The sequence below is a fragment of the Nematostella vectensis genome, chromosome 4, assembly GCF_932526225.1.
Source record: "Nematostella vectensis chromosome 4, jaNemVect1.1, whole genome shotgun sequence".
Taxonomy (NCBI): Eukaryota; Metazoa; Cnidaria; class Anthozoa; order Actiniaria; family Edwardsiidae; genus Nematostella; species Nematostella vectensis.
This window is the reverse complement of record NC_064037.1, coordinates 8,319,789-8,345,332: the sequence shown is the minus strand read 5'-3', so window position 1 is coordinate 8,345,332 and position 25,544 is coordinate 8,319,789. Positions and strand designations below refer to the sequence as shown.

At 47.1% G+C, this 25,544-nt stretch overlaps 1 protein-coding gene across 1 annotated transcript in view; it reads right to left on the bottom strand.

Moving 5' to 3' along the window:
• Nucleotides 1–24,585, bottom strand: part of LOC116611301 (sacsin-like) — a 36,003-nt gene extending 11,418 nt beyond the window's left edge. The window contains exons 1-8 of the mRNA XM_048726173.1: nucleotides 24,463–24,585; nucleotides 23,983–24,062; nucleotides 21,882–21,982; nucleotides 15,376–15,486; nucleotides 14,676–14,823; nucleotides 12,744–14,360; nucleotides 10,022–12,286; nucleotides 386–9,162 (exon numbers count right to left, since the gene is read on the bottom strand). Of these exons, the coding sequence (XP_048582130.1) occupies nucleotides 386–9,162; nucleotides 10,022–12,286; nucleotides 12,744–14,360; nucleotides 14,676–14,823; nucleotides 15,376–15,486; nucleotides 21,882–21,982; nucleotides 23,983–23,986 (13,023 nt within the window). The 5' untranslated portion in view covers nucleotides 23,987–24,062; nucleotides 24,463–24,585. The remainder of the gene's footprint in view (nucleotides 1–385; nucleotides 9,163–10,021; nucleotides 12,287–12,743; nucleotides 14,361–14,675; nucleotides 14,824–15,375; nucleotides 15,487–21,881; nucleotides 21,983–23,982; nucleotides 24,063–24,462) is intronic.
• Between the last annotated feature and the right edge of the window lie 959 nt (nucleotides 24,586–25,544).

Sequence of the window (25,544 nt, the reverse complement as noted above, 5' to 3'; positions counted from 1 at the left end):
CCCGTGAAACTGATTTCAAAACTAAAAATTTAGTGAGTTATGACTCACTAAATTTCGCCATTTCGCCGTTTTCTCTGTATTTGAATCTACCGCCGGCTAGTTAATGAGGTAACGCGCCAGTGATTTCTGTCTTTTAATTTATGGCATACGGAAATGTCCAGCCATTCTGTCCGATGAATATGTCAAATCACTTCACATATAGAAGCTTTGTTTGTAAGAGACAAGAAGAGTCGTACGCTTAGAATTATCATAAGATCCCCTCCCTATAGAGCAATTTCCCTCATACCAAAATAAAAACACTGTATGCAGTGATTTGAATAATCGATGTCTCGAGACATTAGAAAGGGCCGCTAAATAAAGGCACGACTGTTACTTTGTCACTGACCTGATGAGACTTGAAGCATCCCCATTCGTAGTACATGTTCAGAACACCCAGATCATTCGCAACCGCCGCGAGATCCGCCTCAGCTTGGCGAAACCATCGTCGCGATTCTGTGGGCTGAGGGTTCCTGCGCCCAGAGCTCCTCGGCACATAAGAGGAACGGTAACTAGACCATCCCCCGCTATACCCGCGACTAGTTCCATAGCTACTCCAGCTTTGTCCGTAGCTGCGGGCTCGTCTACCCCACCTCTGAGAAAAGCCATGGAAATCAGAGAAGCCAGAAGAGTGAAAGACACTGGCTTTTCCGCTCTCCAGCCTTTGAATCTCATTCTGAAGGTGCTGAAACACCTTAGTGCAGAACTCAACATCGTCCGGGTTCTTGTCTGGGTGCCACTTGAGGAAGAGTCGTTTGATGATCTTCCTGCGTGTTTCCAAGGGCAGTTTCCATGCCTCTTCGAGAACTCTTGTCACTTCGCCAAGGGCATCCTTAAGAACCCCAGTGTGCTTGGGAGGAGGTACTTCACTCTCACTAGCACGTTTGACAAGTTCCATGCCAGTGCCATCACGTTGTGCGTCTGGTGGTCGTCTGAACTTATACAGATCAATTCCATCTGCGATTACCTCCCGGTCGTCACCGATGTTGATCTTGTACTTCCGAGTTAGAAAGAGCGCAGTGCTCTCCTCTCCTGGGATTTCCTCCACCACGATCGCGTAGATGTAAGTAGGAGGACCATCCTCATCCCGCAGGCTTGGGTCGTCCATCTCGTAGCCCACATACTCGCCTGCGTGGAAGTGATCAAAGGAGTTATCCAGGAGAAAATGATGATCCAGGTGAACATAGGAACCAGGCTCGGGCAGATACGACGTCTCCACACTGTTGTCCTCACGGATCTTATTCTTGTCCAGGTACAAGCTTATTTCCCAAGGAGGCATGCTAAGAAGTGGTGCTAGGTACACCAGATTTGTAAGAACCTTACCAGCAATTCTATTGACGACCTCAGCAATCTTTGGCTGAATTGATTGAATGTCTGTGTTGACGTAGAGTGTCACGATGTTATCGGTATTGCTGTGTTCATCGAAGCAGTCAACTTTGGACTCACTACCAGGAATTGCATGCTCTTTGTAGAAAAGCTGTGTGCGCAGTTCTGGACCACTGACAACTCGAAGACTAGCAAGCTTACTCTTGATGTCGCTCAGAATATCTGGCCTTGTTTCGTTTTGGTTCTCGTAGTCTTCGTGCTTGACGAGGCGGGCGAATCCTAGGCAGAATTCATCCGAATTGATAACCTGTCTGAGTTGTCTTGCTGCCACATTTGATTGGTCGTCGTCATCACATGCTTTACTATCATTATTAAGTAGCCTCTCTTCCACTACCTGAGTCATCATTTGAGGACGGACCTTCTCTGGTAGCTTACAGACAAGCGTGTCATCACTGGCGTTTTCCAGCCCGCAGTCTTTTAGCCTAATCAACAAAACCTCTTCAAATCCGTCGATTCTATCGCGAAAGTGCGGCGCATCATCACAAATAAGCTGGTGGGAGGGGACTAAATACACCCGGTCTTTTTCACTTTTTCTCGCACCTGGTAAGAACAGATGCTCCATTTCATCAGGGGTTTGTTTGCTCTGTGAAAGCAGATCAAATATCCCTTTGGTTGCCATTAGAGAGCTTTTCATCTCATTAGGATCCATGCATTTGTTGCCACACTCTTTATGGATCATGTCAAGGACTGATACATACTGCTGTACTGTTACAGTGCCAGTGGCACCGAGCCGCTTGAACAGTTCGTGGAACTTACCGAGCTCGAGCGGGATCTTGTACAGATACGGAGGGATCTCTATGGGGAATTGGACAACAATCTGGCGTGGAAGAACGACGCGCCTTCCGTTCGCGACGAGAATGCACTGTGCGTTTTTTAGGCGATCTACTGAAACATCGTCAGCGCAAGTCGATAGAAAATCATAAAGAGCTTCCATAACATCCTTTATCTTGCAAGGTTCCGTCAGATTCTTCATGTCCTCGTTAAGCGTCTTGGCAAAACGTTTGGAAATCGTCAAACAGTGTGCAACGACTACTTCCACAGGTGGCTTTTTGTAGATTCCAAGCATTTGTTTAATGTCCCAAGGACAAGGACATGCTTGCCGGGGTAGAATATTCGCACTCGTCCATGAGATTGTCTCGTGTTTGGGTAGGACTGACCCATTGAAGGGGATGTACGAGAGCTCACCATTCACGTTGCTTCCAAATGGAGGGCAAAGCCGAGACAGAGCCTCGCTGACCTTGTGGGGAGGGACGAACTTTGTGTTCTTGATATCTGCTAACAAGGGGCTAGTTGTTATGTCTTCTCGGTTGAAAAGATGCTCGATAAGAGTCAGCGACTTCTTGAAGGTGGCATCGGTTCTAGAACATTTGGCTTCATTTGCCACTTCTTTAGCAAATTCTACGAACTTCTGGTTGCTAACGATGTGGATAAGCCCGATCTTACACAAGAATGATAGCCAATAGTCAGAGTTAAACGGCGTTGGAGGAAATGACCCTGCCTTGCTTTCAAGCATAATTTTGAAAACATCGTTGCGTGGATCGTAGAAGGAAGAGGCGGGCTTCAGCTGGCCATGTACAACGCCAGGGAGAAACTTAAGGCTGCTCAATGAAGAAATGAGTCTATTTCTGTCTGGCTTGCCGCCCTGCTGCAGCTGAGGTGTACCAAGTTTTCCGTTCAGAAATTCCAAATGGTCAATGTGAGCTTGCTGTGTCATATCTTGGAAACGAGGCAAAATAACTTCACAATATATATCCACGGAATTCTCGCACAGGCAATCCAGGAATTGATACAAAGCCTCAAGGCTTTGGTCCCCTTTCAAAAACACTAGCCCACTTCTTTCCCAGATGTTTAATCCAGCCTTGGGTATTTCAGATGGTAGAACATATCCTTTCATTTCAGCGATACTGGTGTGTTTGCCATTCACTGTTTCGTGAAATGGTAGTGTCTTCAAACTGTAAGAGTCGTCAGGCGAAAGTGATGTCACGTTGCCGTTGAAGTATGTGAGCACATCTTTGCAATCCTTCGAGGTGATGGTAGAAGGGAGTTCGACTTTATTTAGCTTGTGGGAAAGCGCTGAGAGGATCAGTCTTGGATTGCCAACATTGGCGACAAGCAGGCGAGCCAAGGAGTCAGCATTGCTTTCAAATATGCTGCTTGTGTTGCTGGGTGATACTATAACCCGCGTGTTGATCTCTGGAAGTGCCAGCTTTCGTAGTACGCCACAAATAGAATCGAAACGGAAAGGCACAACTTGAGATGGAAGCGACACAACAAGTTCTGACATAGAAAAAGGTGCCAACAGTTGCCGATGACGTGTTCCACTTGAAGCCAGCGACGAGCACTCGGTCTCTTCGACAGGTAATAAGCACCAATTTTGAAGAGGAGCTACTACGTTTTGAACCAGTCTCAATGTGTGCTCCAATGTTATCTCCTTTTGGTTCTTCTTGACACAGTTCTTTATCGCATCTTTCATCTCACTTGTTATGAGCTTCCAGACGCCGAACAGCCATCCCCTCGAGGGCAGGTCATTCCCTTTGTCTGAAATAGGATCCCATTCGATAAAATCATCGCTAACATTGTACTTCCGTTCGAGGTTGTTAGGTAGTAGCTTTGCAAAAGCGGCAATATCGAACCGCTTGAAGACATTTGATTTAGACAGGGCCTCATAAAAGACACTGTTGAAGAGGTTACGGTGCACAAACAGTGAGGCATTTCTTGGGGTAAGGGTGTGGTGTGTCGTTAGAAAGACCGGGTTTTCCCGGTCAAACATTTTGAGCATTCCATCTTGTGTTAGCAACAAGGGCAGCCCGTGAAGACTTTTAAGAAACTTATTGGAATGTTTGCAGTACGCCAACACAAGTAACAGGTTTTCCACGTTCTTTATCCCAGTGTCTTCTAGACATTGGGGAAGGCACTCGATGTTGCTGCCTGTGTGGTAAAAGGAGAGGACGTCTTCTGGATTAACGCATGCTACATCTACATCTGATTTTTTGAAGTTGTTGAAAAGGTTAAGTGGAGCCTCGGCTAGGTTCAGGCCGCTGCGCAGAAGCGTGTCGGTTAAAAGAACAGCTTCCCGATCGGAATACAACGAGGTACGATGACTGGTAAAGCTAACACTTTTTGCAGGTTGCTTTGTGGAGGCATCATCTTTCTTGAACTGTTCGGCTGTCACGGTACTTAAATCATTGAAAAACAGCTTACGACCACCCTCTTCTTTTGGGGCAAACCACTCGATCTTCACACGTGAAGCTTGTTCATCCTGTTCCTTCTTTTCACTCGCAGACTCATCTTCCACTGGGCGATGGACAGGCAGGAGGGGCAGTTCCTTGTTTCCAATGTAGCGGTACACTTCCTTCGCTAGTTCGTCCCAATATGGTTCGTTATTGTGTAGATTCGGGAACAGACGCAAGTACTGCCCTGTTTGTTGGAGCGCTTTTCTCCTTCCAATAACAGCGTCAGTGTCTTGGATTCCTAGGTGTTGCCTCATCTCACTCAAGAGGGTCACATAACACGGCGCCACCACGGACTTAAGAAGCATTGTATTCCACGCGCCCCGGTGATCTCCTTCACTTTCTGAGCGCCATAGGTTGCGTCTTGCCTCGTGATCAAGGGCAAAATGGCCATTAACGTGGACAGGAAGGCCAGTTGTGAAAGGTAATGGAAGGAAGCAGAATGCTTTCTTGTCAGCAGCCGAAGGGGAGTCCAGCAAGGTAGCGACCCCTCCTCGTGGTAACAGACCGAGTTCCTGTTTCTTCACAGCAGAGTTAACACAAGACGGCACCTCGGCATCACGTTCAAATCCACATCGCTGAACAACGAGCCATCTCTGTTTCTTGCCTTGGTTATCTTCAAGGCTTACTACGTAGGAGACTTCTCTCTTTTCAACGTCCTCCAAAGAAACACTTCCCTTGCGGAGAATTCTAGAAGTTTCTTTAACGTAGCCTGCAAATTCTTCTAGACTTTTTTCGTCTTCAGGTGACAAGGTCGCCGTGACTTTGTACTCGTCGAATGGCTGTCCAGAAACTTCACTTATTTCGCAAAGAGAGATTTCCCTAACGTTGTTGACGAATAGCAAGGAGTGGAACATTTCTGCCTTGAACGTTCGCACCAGTTTGTTGAGTTGTTCGATATCAAATGGCTTGTTGCTTATCTTAGAACTGGAAGCCATGTGAACATCACGCAAAGGGAATCGGAACATTGTGGCATTCTCTACGGGAAAGTGCTCGCCTAGATAACAAGGGAAAACATCACTGAAGACATTCCTAAGATGATCCAGCTCCTTGTACTGCCTTCCAGGGGCTTCATCAGTGGCCCCAGGCACGAACGTCAAGTTCGGATCGAACACACACATGATCTCGCCTGCTTCTTGCCCCTTGGAGACAAATGACGGACAGTCTGTCATGTGGTAGACAGCGTTGAAGCCTACCCCATACTGGCCGGTCTTGTTTGGATCATCGCCCTTGCTACCTTCTCCGAGACGTTGGATACCTTCGATGTCTGGTGTTGTGAAAGGGCTGTCGTTATAAACGCAAAGTGCTGGACCCTGAAGGGGTTTCCATGAACGTTCAAAAATTCTCTCGCTTGGATGGCGACGAAGGTCCTTGATAAAGCAGATTTTTGAAGCTTTAGCGTCGTCTGCGTTTTGAAGCAGCTCTTTCAGAATCGCACCATCACAAGGATAACCTTCTAAGATCCTCTTCAGCCGAGTGGTCAGCTTCTCTTTCTGTCCAAAAGGAATCCCGTGAGAGCGTCTTCGAAGAAAATCTTCTCTCCGTGTATTGACTCCGAGCTCAAAACAGGTCGAAAAAGGAATTTTCTCGTTGGCATAGTTTATCCCAGGCTCGTTCGGCATCCAAGGACAATCCTTGACTGACAGCTCTTTGGCGACTCTAAGTACGGACTTGGAATCAGGGAGGTAAATCGCTTGGCGTTTATCAATTCCATCAAGTTTGCCTAGTAGCTGGGCAATCTCAACTGCTGCTCGAAGGGAATCTGGGTCTAGCGCAGCATTGGCAAACTTCGTATTCATCAGGCTCAGAGTGCGAATGTAGTCATCAACCCCAAATTCATCCCGTATCCCCAGCCCCTTGAAAAGCGAGTAGAACCTCTTGACGTACTCCTTCTGAAGGTTATGAAGGTACGGTGCCAGCCCTGGAGGGCATCTAAAGGCCACCTGGTCTATCTTCAAAAAACGTTGGTCCTGGAGAATGAACTCCATAGATTGCAGATACTGCTTCAAATCTGTTTCGCCACCCTCGAGGCTCCTCTCTAGGTACGCGTAGATGGCAGCACATACCTTGCGCACATCATCGAGTCTGTCATTGTCCAGACAGCTCAACTTCACCTTCATGACCGTTTGCAACTGGCTTTTCACCTGATCCATTGTCACACTCTTTCTGATACCTAATAGCTTGACCAATGCACTTGTGAAGCGACCACAACCCTCGTTTGTGTCATCGAGTATTGGTGCAGTCGTAGATATCAGTTTTTCATCTTGCCCTGAGTAAAGAGAACTAGCTGCCAGGAATGTGTGTGGACGGATTTCATCAGCTTTCCACTTGAATGGCGTGTTTTCTGGTTTTGGAAGGTATGGTAGAAACTGAACTTGCTGTAATTCCTTAATCTCGCTTTCGCTGGGAAGATTGTTGTTGTTTGCCAATTTGTCGCCAATAAACGTAAGAACAGCCTTGGCACGGGAGAGTGCTTCAGGATAAGCCTTCGGGGTACACCTCTCGTTCAGGGTCTGCACACTTTGTGCTCGGTCAATAATCTCGTCCCATCTGAGATCATCTCTGCGCATTCCCAGCTGTACCAACGCTCGAAGAGTTGAATGCTCTCTGTATGTCCTAGTCGGAAATCTTCCATCTTCTTCGCCGAATAGCTTTGATGCCTCACGCTCCGGATGGATAAGATCCGAGGGACATTTTCTGGTATTGCCGTCTGGAGTTGTCGGGATGCACTTGGTGAATCTTATCAGACATTTCACCTCCTCGCTTCCGTGCTCGTTGTTTGTAAGTGCATACAGGATCAGTTTATCTTTTAGCTCGTCAGAGATATGAGGCGACTCGATTGCAGGAAGAAAGACCTCTTTGTAGGCTCGGTACATGTTGAAGCATCTTTTTAGTATCTCTCTTTTGCATCCACTTTCAACAAATGAGTTAAAGACATCTCCGGGAACATCCACCACAACACCCTTGCCTTTTTGAAGAATTGAGAAGACTTGGAATGCATCTTCGCCAATTTTACAATCGTGGCGGAACTCTGGGTGAAGAAAGACTACTTCAGGTAAGCCACACCAACTGGCGTTGTCAGAGAACAATGTTGGAGGGTCATTAGGAGAGCATAGTGACTTGTAGAACTGATGCTGTATGATAAGGCAGGAGGCTGCAGTCCCAGGACAAGGCCAGAGGCAGTGGAACGGATAGGCAGACTCCTCTTGGGGAAGAACAGTCTTCACGTCTTCGAGAAGTGTCAAGTACGCGTGGCAAACCGCCTCTTTCATGAGAACGTTGTTCCACTCAGATCCGAAATCTCGCTTGTCATCCTCGGTCATCTCTCGAAGATGCCGTCTGCTTGAGTCAGTCGCAAAGCTGCCATTTATGTGAACCGGAAGTCCGCTCTGGATGGGCAGCGGGAGGAAACAATACACGTGCCCAACACTCACAGGCTGAATAGAACGCGGCGTGAATGGTTCGGGTACAAATCCGCCATCAGGCATCTGCTTCAGCTTTGCTGCTGCACCTGCAACTGGTAGAAGCTTCCCGTTTCGTTTCGCTAGCTGCCACGCAGTATCTCCTACCAAAGTAGATGTAACAAGCCAATGGGTGACGTGAGAGGGGTTACTATCAAACAGCTGGCGACCACTTTCTGAAACAGTGCAACTTGTCCTTAAAAGCACCGAGGACTGGACCTGCCGATCTTCGCTGTGCTTCAATGCTTCAGTGGCAGCTTTTAGAATGTTGCACTGCTTGATGAGCTTCTGGTCTTTGGTTGGTAATTCTTTTGCAGGTTCTGATAACGAGACGTTGGCGTCTAGCTCCCGGATAAACTTGACTCCTGATTTGAGAACTGTCATCAATTCGACAGGCTCAGAAGCATCATAGCTACATTTAGGCAGATGGTAGACACTGACCTTGCAGACATTCTGGGTGAAAAGCAGCAAGGACTCCGCTCCACTGACAAACATCTGCAGCAGCTTAACAACTTCCCCGTGGTCATACTGCAGATTCTTGATTTCACTTCGTCTAGCTTGCTCCTTGGTACGCAGCGGAAATCGAAACAAAGTCCCATTGAAAGACACATGATCGGAGTCAGGTCTAAGGTTGCACCCGAAGATGTCATTGTACGGCTTCAGCTGGTTAGCTAACTTGTTTCGTTTCTGTCGACTCCTCGTCACGTCTATCTTGATTCCTGGTCGGCTCTTATCGCGTATAGCTCTACCGAGATGAGTTGTATGTGGATCAAATATGACCAGGTTGTTTCTGCTCAACAGACTTGGTACGTCGGTTATGTTATAAACAGCATTGAAACCAAGTCCGAATCTTCCAATCTTCCCAGAATCCTCTTCTTTGGTGGCGCCGTTCAACTTGGTGATATTCTGAAAATCTGCATCAGTAAAGACTGCATTGTTGTAAACCCAGAGAGCAGGACCCTGGCATTCCTTCATTCCTTCGCTAATAAGACAAGTCATAGCGTCCTCGTTCGCTCGTTCATCGTACAGGAACCTCACTTCGGTTGCACCTAAAACACACAGAGTTTGATACTTGTTTACTTTATTTAAGAAAAAAGTTTGTATGACGTGAGTAATTGTCAATAGCAGTTGTTGAAAGTCAGCTGTGTTTAGTCTAAAGGTTTTTTTTTAATGCAGTTTTGTTGTGCCAATAAAATACCAACATCGTTTGGAAGGCTAAGAGTAAAAAAAGATTTTAAAAAAATCAAACTAGTGGTTACCCGTGAAATATTAACCAAAGGTTGTATAAAACGAGGTAGGAATAATGCCTTTCTAATTAACGATAAAAAGACGGTTGTGTTTTCAGCTACAATTAATCTATCTATGCAATGAAGCTACGGCAAGTATTCATATTCTTTTTCAGATCTGATTTTCCGCCCCCTCGAAGGTTTGTTTACACATCTTCCGAATTGTCTAGAATAAGATTTCTTCTCTACCATGATATTTTTGGAGACTTATTACTGTATACTTTTAGTGTGTTTTTCTTGAGACACACGGAGGTCTGAAGGTCATTAGTCATTTTTGCTGCGGGAAATACATTATTTTTGTGCTTTTGTGAAATCTTGAAAATGGCGCCTTTGCGACTGCGATCCTCTCCTTGCAAAAACGCATGAATTAAAGTTTTTCCATCCGGTAAAATCTTGAAATAAAATCCATTTTGCACACCTCCTCTCTAGCAATGTGTGGAAATGGCGTGGTTTCGGAGTTTTGGTCAACAGTCCATTCCTTAGCGTATAAAATATAATACAGATTAGAAGAAAATACGTACATCTGTACTTGTCAAATAGGCGTGTCAATAATGCACTAACATTGTTATAAAAATCAGATATATCTTATAAATCTAAGGGACTAAATGAAACAAGAACAAACCTGCGTCATCGGCGTTCTGAATAAGTTCCTTTGGGACGGAGAAGCCGTCGGTGTACTCCTCAAGCAGTCTCTGCAGCCGGCGAGTGAGAGGCTCGTACTGGCCAAAGCTCTCCCCAAATTCAAGCTCCTCCGCATCCAGCATTCGACTCATCAGGGTTGGCACTTGCAGATCCTCCGCGGTTTGAGGGGAGATATTTCGATGAATGAACTTGATGTTTAACTCGTCATCGACATCGGATGCCTCGTTGCCATGCTTCAGCCACTCCACGTCACAGTAGGTACAGTCATCCACAGGCGCAAACTGCAACTCATTACTATCATCGTTATCTAATGGGATTAGTAGCTGTTGCCGGAACTCTTCACTCAGATGTGAGCCTGCGTTGGGCTTGAGCTCATTCAAAATGTCAATGGACATTTGCAGGTCTCGTCTTGTGTCGTTGGCATGGGGGTGCGTCTGTGCCTCGTGCTTATCTCTGATCTTGGCAAGCACCTTCAGAAGAACTTCGTCGCCACATTTTACTATCATTCCATGGCCAAGGAACAGCTGCCTGTGCCCTTGTGTCTCTGAGGGTAAGGTGCATAAATAAGGTGACAAGTCAAGTGATGGCTTCTCGGCCACGATATCTTCAGGTGCGCAGAATCCTTCTCCATTCCACACCCAGCTGGACATCCCAAGCAGCTTCAACCCATTAACAACCTCAACATTACTGGTTCCTGAAAGAAAATCGTAGATTTTCTTCACAACAGAAATAATTGCTGCCTTCTCCCCGACGTCGTAGCATGCGACGACGTTCTTCAAGTGCTCCAGAACTTCTTGAACTTTGGGATTTGTATTCCAGCCAAATGCATCTGTCAATTTTGCATCTAATCTCGAAAATGCAATGAGTGGTTTAGTCGATCCAATAAGGAAGGCAAACTTCTGTGTCTTTACATTCATGGGCTTTTCAAGGAGACCCGAAGCCTTTAGCGGGAGACAGCTTGGATAAGCTTCTGGTTTGTCCTTAAGTACAGGTACCCAGGAAATGTTCATCAAGAGCTGCATCAGAGTGCCACCCGGCGAGCAAAGATGCCACAGGAGGTTCTCACGAGTGGAAAGGAATTCGAGGATAGTACTTGCTTTCTTATTGGCTTGCGGTGCCTCGCTGATACTGGAGACCACTTTGACGCTCTGCAGGATATCGTCGGCTGTGATTTGCTCCTCTCCCTTCAGACCAAGCTCCCGCATTTCATAAAGGTAACGTTCAGTGTAAGTCCCCTCGAGAGGAAACCTGCCCTTTTCACCGTAAAAAATGTGCTTGAGAGACTGCTTGCTCGGGTCAAACAGGTCTTTCGGCATGGCACGTCGACAGCCTTTGACAGGCACGAATGTTATGTTCATCAGGACGGTTTTCAGATTATTCTTCTTGTTGTATTGTTGCAGACGGCTGAGGACATAGTCCATGAGGGCATCGACTTGAGACTCCTCCATCTCGCTTCTTGAGATCTTGTAAAGCAGGTCATGGACGAGGTCCATGGGTTGAAGTACCACGACTCCAAGCAACTGACCTAGGTTACGGCTAATTAGGTCTTGGAGGTTGATGACTTCCCTATCCAGGGGTACAGGGGGCAAATCACTCGATTCCAAGCCTACTGGAACATTTTCTATTGATACATGCTTCGCCATTCCTTTTACACCTCCAACAGTTTCGAAAACAGGGAGTTTTCTTAGCACCTGTTTTTGAGGCTCTGAAAGTTTAGCGCCGGAAAGAAAAGCCTTTAAGTGTCTTACATGCTCAAGACTGAGATTGCGGGGGAATGCTTGCGGAAAGCTTCGCAACACCTGGACTAGTGCTTCTACTACACCTTGGGAGTCTGGGCGTCTCACAAACTGAGGGACGACGCCCGGGTGACTTTCGATGCATTGTGGAAGTTCCTCAACCACTGTTATTCCACACTCAGTCAAAACTTCTTTGACTTTTGTAGGCAATGAATCACCCTTGTAGGATAGGGCAAGCGTTACAGGCGTTGTGTTCATGGGAGCCATCTTAACTGGAGATGATGTCAGAGGGGTGACAGGGATGAGGGGGAGACCACCGAAACGATTAAGATGAAATGGGAAGTGATCCACAAAATATCGCCAAAGCTGTTTGAACCATTCAACAGAAGGGTGGTCAAAGCGTTCAGGATACCACAGCACGGAAGTGTTGTTGAACCAATCAGAAGGCAGCGCATCCTTAAGGTGTGTGGCGACAGCCTCAGCGTCCAAAGATCGCAGCTGAGTTTTGCCTGAAACAAAAACATTGAAAACCAGTATAGCAACGTTTTACTATTCACGTCTAAAAGGTTCATTGATTGTCGTTGTTTAATTAATAGCAATAATGATTTTTATCTTTTGGATAACGGATTGTCAATAGGCGCTACTGATTGTCAAAACGTGTAAATGGATTCCAAAAGCGTACAAAGAATGTTCATTCCATTCGAATGAATGCCCAATTTCGTTGATGCTAATGAATGTTCACGCAAATTCATTTGTTATGGAAAGACGATTCGCGCTAATAATGTTTCGTGTGATGTCAATGAACGTATAATACATGTTATCGATACAACTTCTGGCGTAATGAGTGTCCCTTTCCCGTTTATGAAGAGCTTAGGTTTACTAAAATAGCAATGGCGCTGTTTGCACAGGGCTCTATATAACCTCAGAACTAAATGATGAAGGTCAATGAGCAGCCCCGTGACTCACCTGACCGTGTGACCTCATGTAACCTCGCAACAACAGACACTTCTATCGACGTGTCTAGGAGTATACTCTTCAATCCTCGCAGCAGAGAACCAGGATGTTGATCGGACGGCATGTAAACCTTCTTCTGAAACCCAAAACCATTTCTTTGGAACACTTCAAACGTGTTGTTAGCAAGGGGAAGCAAGGCCAGACCTGCTAGATCTTCAAAGTTGGAGTCTTGAAGTATGTAACGTAGTAGTACAATGCTGTCCTTGCGTTTCAATCCCTTGTAGCACTGGGGGTAACTGCGCAGAGTGTCCCGCACGAATTTGGGCGTGATCACCTTGACCTTGCAATAGGTATAATAGGTATAGTACCTGTCTAGTGCTTGGTGAACGCGACGGGGAAGTCTTGCGATGTTCTGTCCAGCATCCAGCAAGGCAGTGATAACGGGAGCGTAAGTGGCATCCAACTTGTCCAATATAACGCTATCGAATCCCAACCACTTACCACCGTTAACTTCGCTGAAGGCGACTTTATGGATAAGAAACCTTTCAAACAATGGCTCTAGTATAACCTTCCACTTAACATCTACTTTCTGTTCATCTGGCCATGCGCAGTAAGCAGCGGTAAGTAGCCTGGCATCATTCTTCCGTGGCATTTTTAGCAGTAACGTGGCATAGGCTGCAGGAAGTACTTCTTTAAGCAGACAACGATTCCACAGAAGGCTCTTGTCTGTGATGCGCTGGTCCGTCTGTTGCTGGTCGGCACTTGGCCACTTTAGGTGGCGGCGGTTCTGGCTCAGGGCGAAGAATCCGTTCACATGGACTGGTAGACCTGTCAGACTCTTCTGCTCTAGAGGCAGCGGCAGGAAGCAGAAGATATGCCCTTTCGGCTGCTGGGCGTCTACGGCAGCCAGCCATGAACTGCTGCTTGCTAGATCAAGGGGGGCAGCCACCCCTACCCACGGCATGTAACTAAGGGACTCTTCATTAATAAGTTCCCTCAGCTCAGATGATGCCTCATTACCGCTGTAGTATTGCGTCACAACAAAAGTGTGTTGTTGTGTTGAAGGTATGCCGGATAAGGGATAAGAAGTTGCTTCTACCGTCATGACATAGGTTTCTGACACTGCGCTTTCGTTTCCACCTAAGGCCCTAATCTGGCGCACACGATCGGCGAAGTTGAGCCTCCCTTCTCTCACATGCTCGAGGCATGAGTCTGATATCTTCACCTGGAAACACTTCTTGGGCTCCTTGTCGTCAACTCCTCGCTCATACAGCTCGATGCTCTCCAGGCTCTTCATGAACAGGAGTGTCAGGTGCGCCTCGGCCTTGAAACACTCGTACAGACCATGGATCTTCTTGCAAGAATAAACGTTCTCCGACACTCTTGATGCTTCTTGCCTTAAAGGGAAGCGAAACAGTGTTCCGTCGTATTCTCCATTAGCGAAAGCTTCCTGGGAACAGTTGAAAATTCCCTTGTAAGGAGCAAACTGGTCAGGAGTTCTGCGTATTGACGCAGCGTCCTTCTTCAGGTGCCACCCTCTTCCAGTTCGCCTTCTCTCTGGGGTGCTGACGAACGTCTCTTGTGGATCAATCATACGAAGGCGATCGTTGCTTATCACACTTGGCAGATCTACGTCACAAGCAATGCACTTCATTACGTTAGGAATGACACCAAACTCTGATGAAGGGTGTTGCATATAAGTTTATTCCAATGGCGGATCAAGGAATGAGGTCCTTTGGGTTCAATTACCCTTTTAACCTTTTAAAGAAAACAACGCCTGCCCCTCGAGGCAGAAAACTGAGGGCTTGGAGAACTCTGGTTCAGTTTTTTTTTATTTGAACCACCCTCGTCTGCCCTGAAGAAGTCTTATTAAAGACGAAAATTTGGCAGAGTCGATTTCCAGTTTTTGGTGTCTCGTATGATACATATAGACATAAGTATTACCTGTTATGTGAAAGACGGACTTAAAGCCCAACCCAAAGCGGCCGACTTTCATGGGGTCCTTGACTTTGATGCTATCGCATAGCATACGGAGGCCATTCCAGTCATCTCGTTTAAACCTGGCGTTATTGTATGCATACAAGGCAGGGCCCTGAAAGACAATGGCATGAATGGCATTTACATAGGCATTTAACATCACAAGAAATACATTTTAATGTACAGGGGGTAAAAATCCTACCATAATAAACCATAATTTAAAAAAAGCTTTCAATTAAATTTTTTTTTGTCGGTAGTACTGTCATTTTTGTCTCTGAAGTCTATTAAGTGAAACAAGTTTAGGCAAGTTGCTTAATCGGGACCAATGTAACTGCTTGGTCCGGCTATAGCACTTGACATGCATACATGCAAAGATGTGCTGAAGGGAGTAAGTACGCAGCTGCTTTGTCTCCTATTATCTTTGTTCTACAAAGGAGTTCTTTTGTCTCTATTCTTCTTGTTCTTTGTGTCGAGGTGCGTATATTGTTCATTTGCCAAATCAAATTGCAGCTTGTAAAAGCTGTGTACTGACCCGCTAAAGGGGATACACGGTGTAAAATATGTCTAATATTTGGAGATTTGCGTAATAAGAAAAAAATCTTGGATAGCCTTGTACCCTCATGCGCGTAGAGATGAGATGAGATTAGAATCAAGATTAATTCCTCACCTGAAATTTTGCCAGCTCTGGTTTAAAGAGACTGTGAGTCCCATAGGAGTGTTCATCATACAAGACCTTCACTTCTCTTGCTTCAGCATCTTCTGCATTCTGAATAAGTTCCTGAACACAATGACATTGTGTATTTACACCATGTCTACTCATTTAGACACTGGGGATGGGGGACAGGGTGTGACACAGGGGCACGATGGTGCATTCATTATCTCTTGAAGGAGAGGGACAAAGGATGTATCTCATAGAAGGTGCACAGGGGCGTATTTAGCATCTCTTAGAAGAGGCACAGAGGCGTATCCAGGATCTCTTTGAGGGGGCAAAGGGGCATATCCAGCATCTCTTCGAGGGGGCACAGGGGCGTATCCAGCATCTCTTTGAGGGGGCACAGGGTCGTATTTAGCATCTCTTTGAGGGGCACAGGGGCGTATTTAGCATCTCTTTGAGGGGGCACAGGGGAGTATCCAGCATCTCTTTGAGGGGGCACAGGGGCGTATGCAGCATCTCTTTGAGGGGGCACAGTGGCGTATTTAGCATCTCTTTGAGGGGGCACAGGGGAGTATCCAGCATCTCTTTGAGGGGGCACAGGAGCGTATTCAGCATCTCTTTGATGGCGGAACAGAGGCGTATTTAGCATCTCTTTGAGGGGGCACAGGGGCGTATTTAGCATCTCTTTAAAGGGACAAAGGGCCGTATCTAGCATCTCTTTGAGGGGGCACAGGGGCGTATTTAGCATCTCTTTGAGGGGGCACAGGGGCGTATTCAGCATCTCTTTGAGAAGGCACAGGGGCGTATTTAGCATCTCTTTGAGGGGGCACAGGAGCGTATTTAGCATCTCTTTGAGGAGACACAGGGGCGTATTTAGCATCTCTTTGAGGGGGCACAGGGGCGTATTTAGCATCTCTTTAAAGGGACAAAGGGGCGTATCTAGCATCTCTTTGAGGGGGCACAGGGGCGTATTTAGCATCTCTTTGAGGGGGCACAGGGGCGTATTCAGCATCTCTTTGAGAAGGCACAGGGGCGTATTTAGCATCTCTTTGAGGGGGCACAGGGGCGTATTTAGCATCTCTTTGAGGGGGCACAGGGAAGTATTTAGCATCTCTTTGAGGGGGCACAGGGGCGTATTTAGCATCTCTTTGAGGAAGCACAGGGGCTTATCCAGCATTTCTTTGAGGGGCACAGGGGCGTATCCAGCATCTCTTTGAGGGGGCACAGGGGCGTATTTAGCATCTCCTTGAAGGGGCACAGGGGTGTATTTAGCATCTCTTTGAGGGGGCACAGGGGCGTATTTAGCATCTCTTTGAGGGGGCACAGGGGCGTATCCAGCATCTCTTTGAGGGATCACAGGGGCGTATCCAGCATCTCTTTGAGGGGGCACAGGGGCGTATTTAGCATCTCTTTGAGGGGGCACAGGGGCGTATTTAGCATCTCTTTGAGGGGGCACAGGGGCGTATTTAGCATCTCTTTTAGGGGACACAGGGGCGTATTTAGCATCTCTTTGAGGGGGCACAGGGGCTTATCCAGCATCTCTTTGAGGGGGCACAGGGGCGTATTTAGCATCTTTTTGAAGGGGCAGAGGGGCGTATTTAGCATCTCTTTGAGGGGGCACAGGGGCGTATCCAGCATCTCTTTGAGGAGGCACAGGGGCGTATCCAGCATCACTTTGAGGGGGCACAGGGGCGTATTTAGCATCACTTTGAGGGGGCACAGGGGCGTATCCAGCATCTCTTTGAGGGGGCACAGGGGCGTATTTAGCATCTCTTTGAGGGGGCACAGGGGCGTATTTAGCATCTCTTTGAGGGGGCACAGGGACGTATCCAGCATCTCTTTGAGGGGGCACAGGGGCGTATCCAACATCTCTTTGAGGGGGGACAGGGGCGTATTTAGCATCTCTTTGAGGGGCACAGGGGCGTATTTAGCATCTCTTTGAGGGGGCACAGGGGCGTATCCAGCATCTCTTTGAGGAGGCACAGGGGCGTATCCAGCATCACTTTGAGGGGGCACAGGGGCGTATTTAGCATCTCTTTGAGGGGGCACACGGGCGTATCCAGCTTCTCTTTGAAGGGGCACAGGGGCGTATTTAGCATCTCTTTGAGGGGGCACAGGGGCGTATCCAGCATCTTTTTGAGGGGGCACAGGGGCGTATTTAGCATCTCTTTGAGGGGGCATAGGGGCGTATTTAGCATCTCTTTGAGGGGGCACAGGGGCGTATTTAGCATCTCTTTAAGGGGGCACAGGGACGTATTTAGCATCCCTTTGAGGGGGCAAAGGGGCGTATTTAGCATCTCTTTGAGGGGGCACAGGGGCATATTTAGAATCTCTTTGAGGGGGCACACGGGCGTATTTGGCATCTCTTTGAGGGGGCACAGGCGTGTATTTAGCATCTCTTTGAGGGGGCACAGGGAAGTATTTAGCATCTCTTTTAGGGGGCACAGGGGCGTATTTAGCATCTCTTTGAGGGGGCACAGTGACGTATTTATCATCTCTTTGAGGGGGCACAGGGGCGTATTTAACATCTCTTTGATGGGGCACAGGGGCATATTTAGCATCTCTTTGAGGGGGCACAGGGGCGTATCCAACATCTCTTTGAGGGGGCACCGCCGTATTTAGCATCTCTTTGCGGGGGCACAGGGGCGTATCCAACATCTCTTTGAGGGGGCACAGGGGTGCATTTAGCATCTCTTTGAGGGGGCACAGGGGCGAATTTAGCATCTCTTTGAGGGGGCACAGGGGCGTATCCAGCATCTCTTTGAGGAGGCACAGGGGCGTATCCAGCATCTCTTTAAGGGGGCACATGGGCGTATTAAGAATCTCTTTGAGGGGGCACAGGGGTGTATTTAGCATCTCTTTGAGGGGGCACAGGGGCGTATCCAACATCTCTTTGAGGGGGGACAAGGGCGTATTTAGCATCTCTTTGAGGGGGCACAGGGGCGTATTTAGCATCTCTTTGAGGGGGCACAGGGGCGTATCCAGCATCTCTTTGAGGAGGCACAGGGGCGTATCCAGCATCTCTTTGAGGGGGCACAGGGGCGTATTTAGCATCTCTTTGAGGGGGCACACGGGCGTATCAAGCTTTTCTTTGAAGGGGCACAGGGGCGTATTTAGCATCTCTTTGAGAAGGCACAGGGGTGCATTTAGCATTTCTTTGAGGGGGCACAGGGGCGTATTTAGCATCTCTTTGAGGGGGCACAGGGGCGTATCAAGCATCTCTTTGAGGGGGCACAGGGGCGTATTAAGAATCTCTTTGAGGGGGCACAGGGGCGTATCCAGCATCTCTTTGAGGAGGCACAGGGGCGTATTCAGCATCTCTTTGAGGGGGCACAAGGACGTATCCAGCATCTCTTTGAGGGGGCACAGGGGCGTATCCAGCATTTCTTTGAGGGGCACAGGGGCGTATTTAGCATCTCTTTGAGGGGGCACAGGGGCGTATTTAGCATCTCCTTGAGGGGGCACAGGGGTGTATTTAGCATCTCTTTGAGGGGGCACAGGGGCGTATTTAGCATCTTTTTTAGGGGGCACAGGGGCGTATCCAGCATCTCTTTGAGGGGGCACAGGGGCGTATTTAGCATCTCTTTAAAGGGACAAAGGGGCGTATCTAGCATCTCTTTGAGGGGGCACAGGGGCGTATCCAGTATCTCTTTGAGGGGGCACAGGGGCGTATTTAGCATCTCTTTGAGGGGGCACAGGGGCATATTTAGCATCTCTTTGGGGGGGCACAGGGGAGTATTTAGCATCTCTTTGAGGGGGCACAGGGACGTATTTAGCATCTCTTTGAGGGGGCACAGGGGCGTATTTAGCATCTCTTTGAGGGGGCACAGGGGTGTATTAAGCATCTCTTTGAGGGGGCACAGGGGAATATTTAGCATCTCTTTGAGGGAGCACAGGGGCGTATTTAGCATCTCTTTGAGGGGGCACAAGGACGTATCCAGCATCTCTTTGAGGGGGCACAGTGGCGTATCCAGCATCTCTTTGAGGGGGCACAGGGGCGTATTTAGCATCTCTTTGAGGGGGCACAGGGGCGTATTTAACATCTCTTTGATGGGTCACATGGGCATATTTAGCATCTCTTTGAGGGGGCACAGGGGCGTATTCAGCATATCTTTGAGGGGTCACAGGGGCGTATTTAGCACCTCTTTGAGGGGGCAGAGGGGCGTATCCAACATCTCTTTGAGGGGGCACAGGGACGTATTTAGCATTTCTTTGAGGGGGCACAGGGGCGTATTTAGCATCTCTTTGAGGGGGCACAGGGGCGTATTTAGCATCTCTTTGAGGGGGCACAGGGGCGTATTCAGCATCTATTTGAGGGGGCACAGGGGCGTATTTAGCATTTCTTTGAGGGGGCACAGGGGCGTATCCAGCAACTCTTGAAAGGGGTGCGGCACATGGGTGAATTACCCAGGGGGGTTGTTCAGGGTAAAAGTGATTTTATGATAGGGAAGTGGATCTGAAAATTCGAAAAAATACCCCTTAAAATCTCCTGCACAGCATTTTAAAAAGATCCTAGAAATAAAAATTAACCCTAGAAAATAGTATCCCATTTTATAACAGTCTTGAATGCAAATTGTCACACTTGGTTAAGAAGTCGAAGTATCAAATCATCTAGAAAATGTTAGGTTGTAGTGGCTCTTTCTGAGAACGCCTAAAAATATGAAAGGAAAAGCCAATTTTCCTTAAGATTCTCCTAAAAAAATAAATAAGGCCCGAATATGACCCCTAAAAATATGAGGAGCACCCCTATCAGGTTGACATGAGAAGAACCCCTCCACATGGGATGATCCAGCATCTCTTGAAGGGAAGGGGGGACAGGGGTGTATCGAGCATCTCTACAAAGGCAAGGGGGGACAGGGGTGTATCCAGCATCTCTACAAAGGGAAGGGGGGACAGGGGTGTATCCAGCATCTCTACAAAGGGAAGGAGGGACAGGGGTGTATCTAGCATCTCTACAAAGGGAAGGAGGGACAGGTGTGTATCCAGCATCTCTACAAAGGGAAGGGGGGACAGGGTTGTATCCAGCATCTCTACAAAGGGAAGGGGGGACAGGGGTGTATCCAGCATCTCTACAAAGGGAAGGTGGGACAGGGGTGTATCCAGCAACTCTTGAAGGGAAGGGGGGACAGGGGTGTATCCAGCATCTCTACAAAGGGAAGGGGGGACAGGGGTGTATGCAGCATCTCTACAAAGGGAAGGGGGGACATGGGTGTATCCAACATCTCTTGAAGGGAAGGGGGGACAGGGGTGTATCCAGCATCTCTACAAAGGGAAGGGGGGACATGGGTGTATCCAGCATCTCTACAAAGGGAAGGGGGGACAGGGGTGTATCCAGCATCTCTACAAAGGGAAGGGGGGACAGGGGTGTATCCAGCATCTCTACAAAGGGAAGGAGGGACAGGTGTGTATCCAGCATCTCTACAAAGGGAAGGGGAGACAGGGGTGTATCCACCATCTCTACAAAGGGAAGGGGGGACAGGGGTGTATCCAGCATCTCTACAAAGGGAAGGGGGGACAGGGGTGTATCCAGCATCTCTACAAAGGGAAGGGGGAACAGGGGTGTATCTAGCATTTCTACAAAGGGAAGGGGGGGGACAGGGGTGTAGCCAGCATCTCTACAAAGGGAAGGGGGGACAGGGATGTATCCAGCATCTCTAGAAAGGGAAGGGGGGACATGGGTGTATCCAGCATCTCTACAAAGGGAAAGGGGGGCAGGGGTGTATCTAGCATCTCTACAAAGGGAAGGGGGGGGGACAGGGGTGTATCCAGCATCTCTACAAAGGGAAGGGGGGACAGGGGTGTATCCAGCATCTCTACAAAGGGAAGGGGAGACATGGGTGTATCCAGCATCTCTACAAAGGGAAGGGGGGACATGGGTGTATCCAGCATCTCTACAAAGGGAAGGGGGGACAGGGGTGTATCCAGCATCTCTACAAAGGGAAGGGGGGGGACAGGGGTGTATCCAGCATCTCTACAAAGGGAAGGGGGGACAGGGGTGTAGCCAGCATCTCTACAAAGGGAAGGGGGGGACAGGGGTGTATCCAGCATCTCTACAAAGGGAAGGGGGGGACAGGGGTGTATCCAGCATCTCTACAAAGGGAAGGGGGGACAGGGGTGTATCCAGCATCTCTACAAAGGGAAGGGGGAAAAGGGGTGTATCTAGCATCTCTACAAAGGGAAGGGGGGGACAGGGGTGTATCTAGCATCTCTACAAAGGGTAGGGGGGACAGGGATGTATCCAGCATCTCTAGAAAGGGAAGGGGGGACATGGGTGTATCCAGCATCTCTACAAAGGGAAAGGGGGGCAGGGGTGTATCTAGCATCTCTACAAAGGGAAGGGGGGACATGGGTGTATCCAGCATCTCTAGAAAGGGAAGGGGGACAGGGGTGTATCCAGCATCTCTTGAAGAGAAGGGGGGACAGGGTGTATCCAGCATCTCTACAAAGGGAAGGGGGGACAGGGGTGTATCCAGCATCTCTTGAAGAGAAGGGGGGACAGGGTGTATCCAACATCTCACCTTGAGAATTTGCCCATCATCTGGGTACTGGTCCAGAATTTTCTTGATCTGTTGAATCAAGCTAGGCTGGATGAGATCACAATCTTCATCTGAGTCTTCATCTGATAAGGAAATTATCAATAGTCCTCTTTAGTTGTGTATTTTAATTACAATTGCATATTCTAGTAATATTAGTGGAGCTCCTATGTGGCAGGAAACATCACACTTTCATTGAAACTTATAATACAAGTGATGAGTTGACAGCTTTTAAAATGTGTTTATGGACTTTTACCAAACTGTTAGTTGATTCGTTGCTTCACAAACCTGATTTTGAACTTTATTGATTTTGAAAGAGGGGGCACTGATTTCTTTGAGTGTTAATTCTCTTCTTTAAAATATGACCAAGTGTCAAATCCCACTCCCAAACTCAAATCCCAGAAGAATGAATACAATACACCAAAAACTGGAATTCGAAAATTTGGCAGAGTCGAATTTCTAGTTTTTGGTGTACCCTATATATACATACATTATGTACATTGAATAACTTCACTTTTTCTGAATTAATGTTTTCAACCAATTCCTTCCTTCCACTTTTTTTGCTTGTGTTTCTTTGATGTTTGTTGTTGCCTTCATACTTTCCCCCTTCTTTCTTTTTTTTTGGTGGTACCGAAAATATGGGGGAAGCGGAAAATTGTTCCTCCTGAAGGGGGGGGGGGGGGTATTTCAGCCCTTATTTTTATGAAAATCCTCCACAACCTATTGAACACGACAGTACTTGTATCAGGCCCTCCTATGTTTCTATCGCGCCGGCGAGAAACAAGACAAGGGCCTGATACAAGTACTGTTCAAATCGTATGTTCTTATGCCGAATTTCGGCATGGCTCCTGATTGGTCAAAAAAACCAAAGGCACTTGAATGGGGCCCGCTGATTGGTTCAGCTATATAGTACCCTAACCCGTCGACTGCTCGTTGAGTAATGGCGGACTCCAAAACTGCTTTTGACCTTGCGTTAGCAGAATCAGATAATCGTATTCTATAACATTAAAAAATATATTCTACTCCCCTCATTATCTTCGGAAAAATTAAAATTCCACCTGATACTCTGATGTTCAAATGTCTTGCCCAGGCAGGTCATTGCGTGTGTTTATTTCTCATTGGTATCGTTTTTCGAAGCGAAGATCGATCTACTAGTTTTACCAAAGGCGCTGGAAATATTGATGTCATAGAAGCTGTTTGATACTACAGACATCATAGTAGCTATCAAATTTTTAGACAGGCCAGGCGCCAAATATTCTAGGCATAAAAAAAAGCACGAAAAAAGCTTGGGATTGTTTGCGGTACAATTCCCGCGAGTTATTGACCGAGTTAGCTTATCAAATAATGGCATTTGTGTTCAAGCAGAGGTTTGTCTATTTAGAAGAAAGAGCCTGTAGTAAATTGGTGATGTCAATATCCTGTAGAAATGTGTGGATCTGCAGTCATATACTTAAATCGTAAAGTCTCCTGAGCCGTGAATTATCCTTGCGTTTCAAATCATTTAGCATAAAGTTACCTTCACCGGGGTTCGTCGTTACTAAAATTATTACCCTTGCATATAAAACAAATGTAGTTTTATTTTTACATAAATGCTGTTTATAAATTGATTTGGGCATTTGATTGTGTCACCACGCGAGTCATTGGAAAATGGACAGCCGACTATTTTGACAGCGGCCTAAAAAGGGGCGGCAGGCGTCGCGTCAAGTATTTGTGCCAGGCGTACTTTTATTTTTCCTCTCCAACTTTTGAAAAATAAAATCGCCTGATACTCAGGCTATAATAAACCTACACTCGCCGTGAGCCGGGGCTACCTGTGCATGGCGCAAAGCACGATAACTACAATATACGCAAATAAACGCATTCACGTAATTACGGTTCAGCAGCGATCACACTATTAAAATCAACACAGTGCAAGTTTTTGCTAATGTTTCGCAGTAATATTGTTTGCACTCTATTTATATCGCCATGAAATGAAGAACTTGTGCGCTATCGCCATTTTCAAAACCGGAAAAACCTGTTTAGACGCGCTTGAAAAATTTCTTAGAAACTGCTGACGGCATTCTTTGCATACAATTTACAAACTCACCCATCGCGAATACGTTTGTTTAGCCAGGTTTAGTCCATTCCAGTGGTCTTGAGATTCTAGAAATTCATGTTTCACAAACACTGCAAAAATAATGTTTTTTTTCTTCTTATGGTCATCGATTAAAAAGCTTAGTGCATATTGATAAGTAAGAAAGAAATATAAGTAAAATACCAGCATAATTAAAATAAAATGATTCAAACCATTAACAAAACTGTCTCTCTGATTATCTTATAAATGCACAATATAACTGCCATCAAAAGAACAGACATAAAGTAAAATTTGAGTTTTCGCACGCAACAACACTCTATGAATAAGAAATAAAAGCGTGCATCACGATGGAGATCCTTATTTAAGCAGAAATTTGCCCGTAAGGGACGCATACAATTTGATATGTAAGTGAATTAGGCTTCGATTCTTTTCTAGCAATTCTTAAAGAGAGAATTTCCCTAAAATACGGGAATAACCAAACTCTCAACTTACCTCTCAGACTTCAGCTGCTCAAATGGACTATGCTCAAGCCACGCCACTTCCAAGAAATAAGGCACAGGATTCCATATCCTCGTCACGTCCCCAGCATCCTTGGGGGCCCAGGGTGCGCGAGAACTGTAGTATTATGCTATAGCTTAGGCATATTTGGGAACCCTGTGTTATGTTTGTACATCCGGGACTTGGGGGTGAGTCCGCCATCTTGGATTAAAACGTTGTTGTTGACTGTTCATCAGTGTACTTCTCTCAACTCAATCGATCATAATATAACATGGTGGCAGTGGCTTAAACCGAACTATGGGCGATACAGATAAAGACGAACGTGCTCAGCTACACTTTCCTCTCCCTGAAAGTTTCAACTCCGCAGTGAACGGCTTGCAGCAAGCTGACAACTGGCGAAAATGGCTGAGACGTTTCGAAAGGTACCGCATTGCCTCTGGCCTCAAATCAAAACCCGACAACGAGCAAGTGAGCATACTGCTCTACTCCATGGGATCGTGTGCTGACGACATTCTCGCAACACTAAAGATCGACGGAGCGAAGGCAACCTTCGAAGAGATGACAACAGCGCTGAATACCTATTTTGGTGCCCGAAAAAACGTCATCGTTGACAGAGCTCGCTTCATATATATAGCTCGCTTCAATCGTCGCGTGCAGAAGCCCGGTGAGTCCTTTGACCAGTTTTTACAAGACCTTTACCGGCTAGCGGACGATTGTAGTTATGGTTCTCTAAGGGAAGAATTAATTAGAGACCGAATAATTGTCGGAGTCGAAGATGAAACCCTATCAGATCGTCTCCAAATCAAATCTGACTTGACTCTTAACAAGCTATTGAAATGTGCAGGCTTACGGAGATGAGGAAGGAAAATAGAGATGGGGTTAGGGGGGAGACAAGAAGTCAGAACGTAGATTTTGTCAAGAAAGTTCATCCGAAAACCCCTAAGCCTAAGAAATCCCAGCCCAAGGGGGGTCCCCAGGGGAGTGCCCAGGGAAAATCCAAGTGCATGTTCTGTGGCAAACAGAAGCATGACCATCAGCTTTGCCCAGCAAAGAATGACACCTGCCATAAGTGTAAT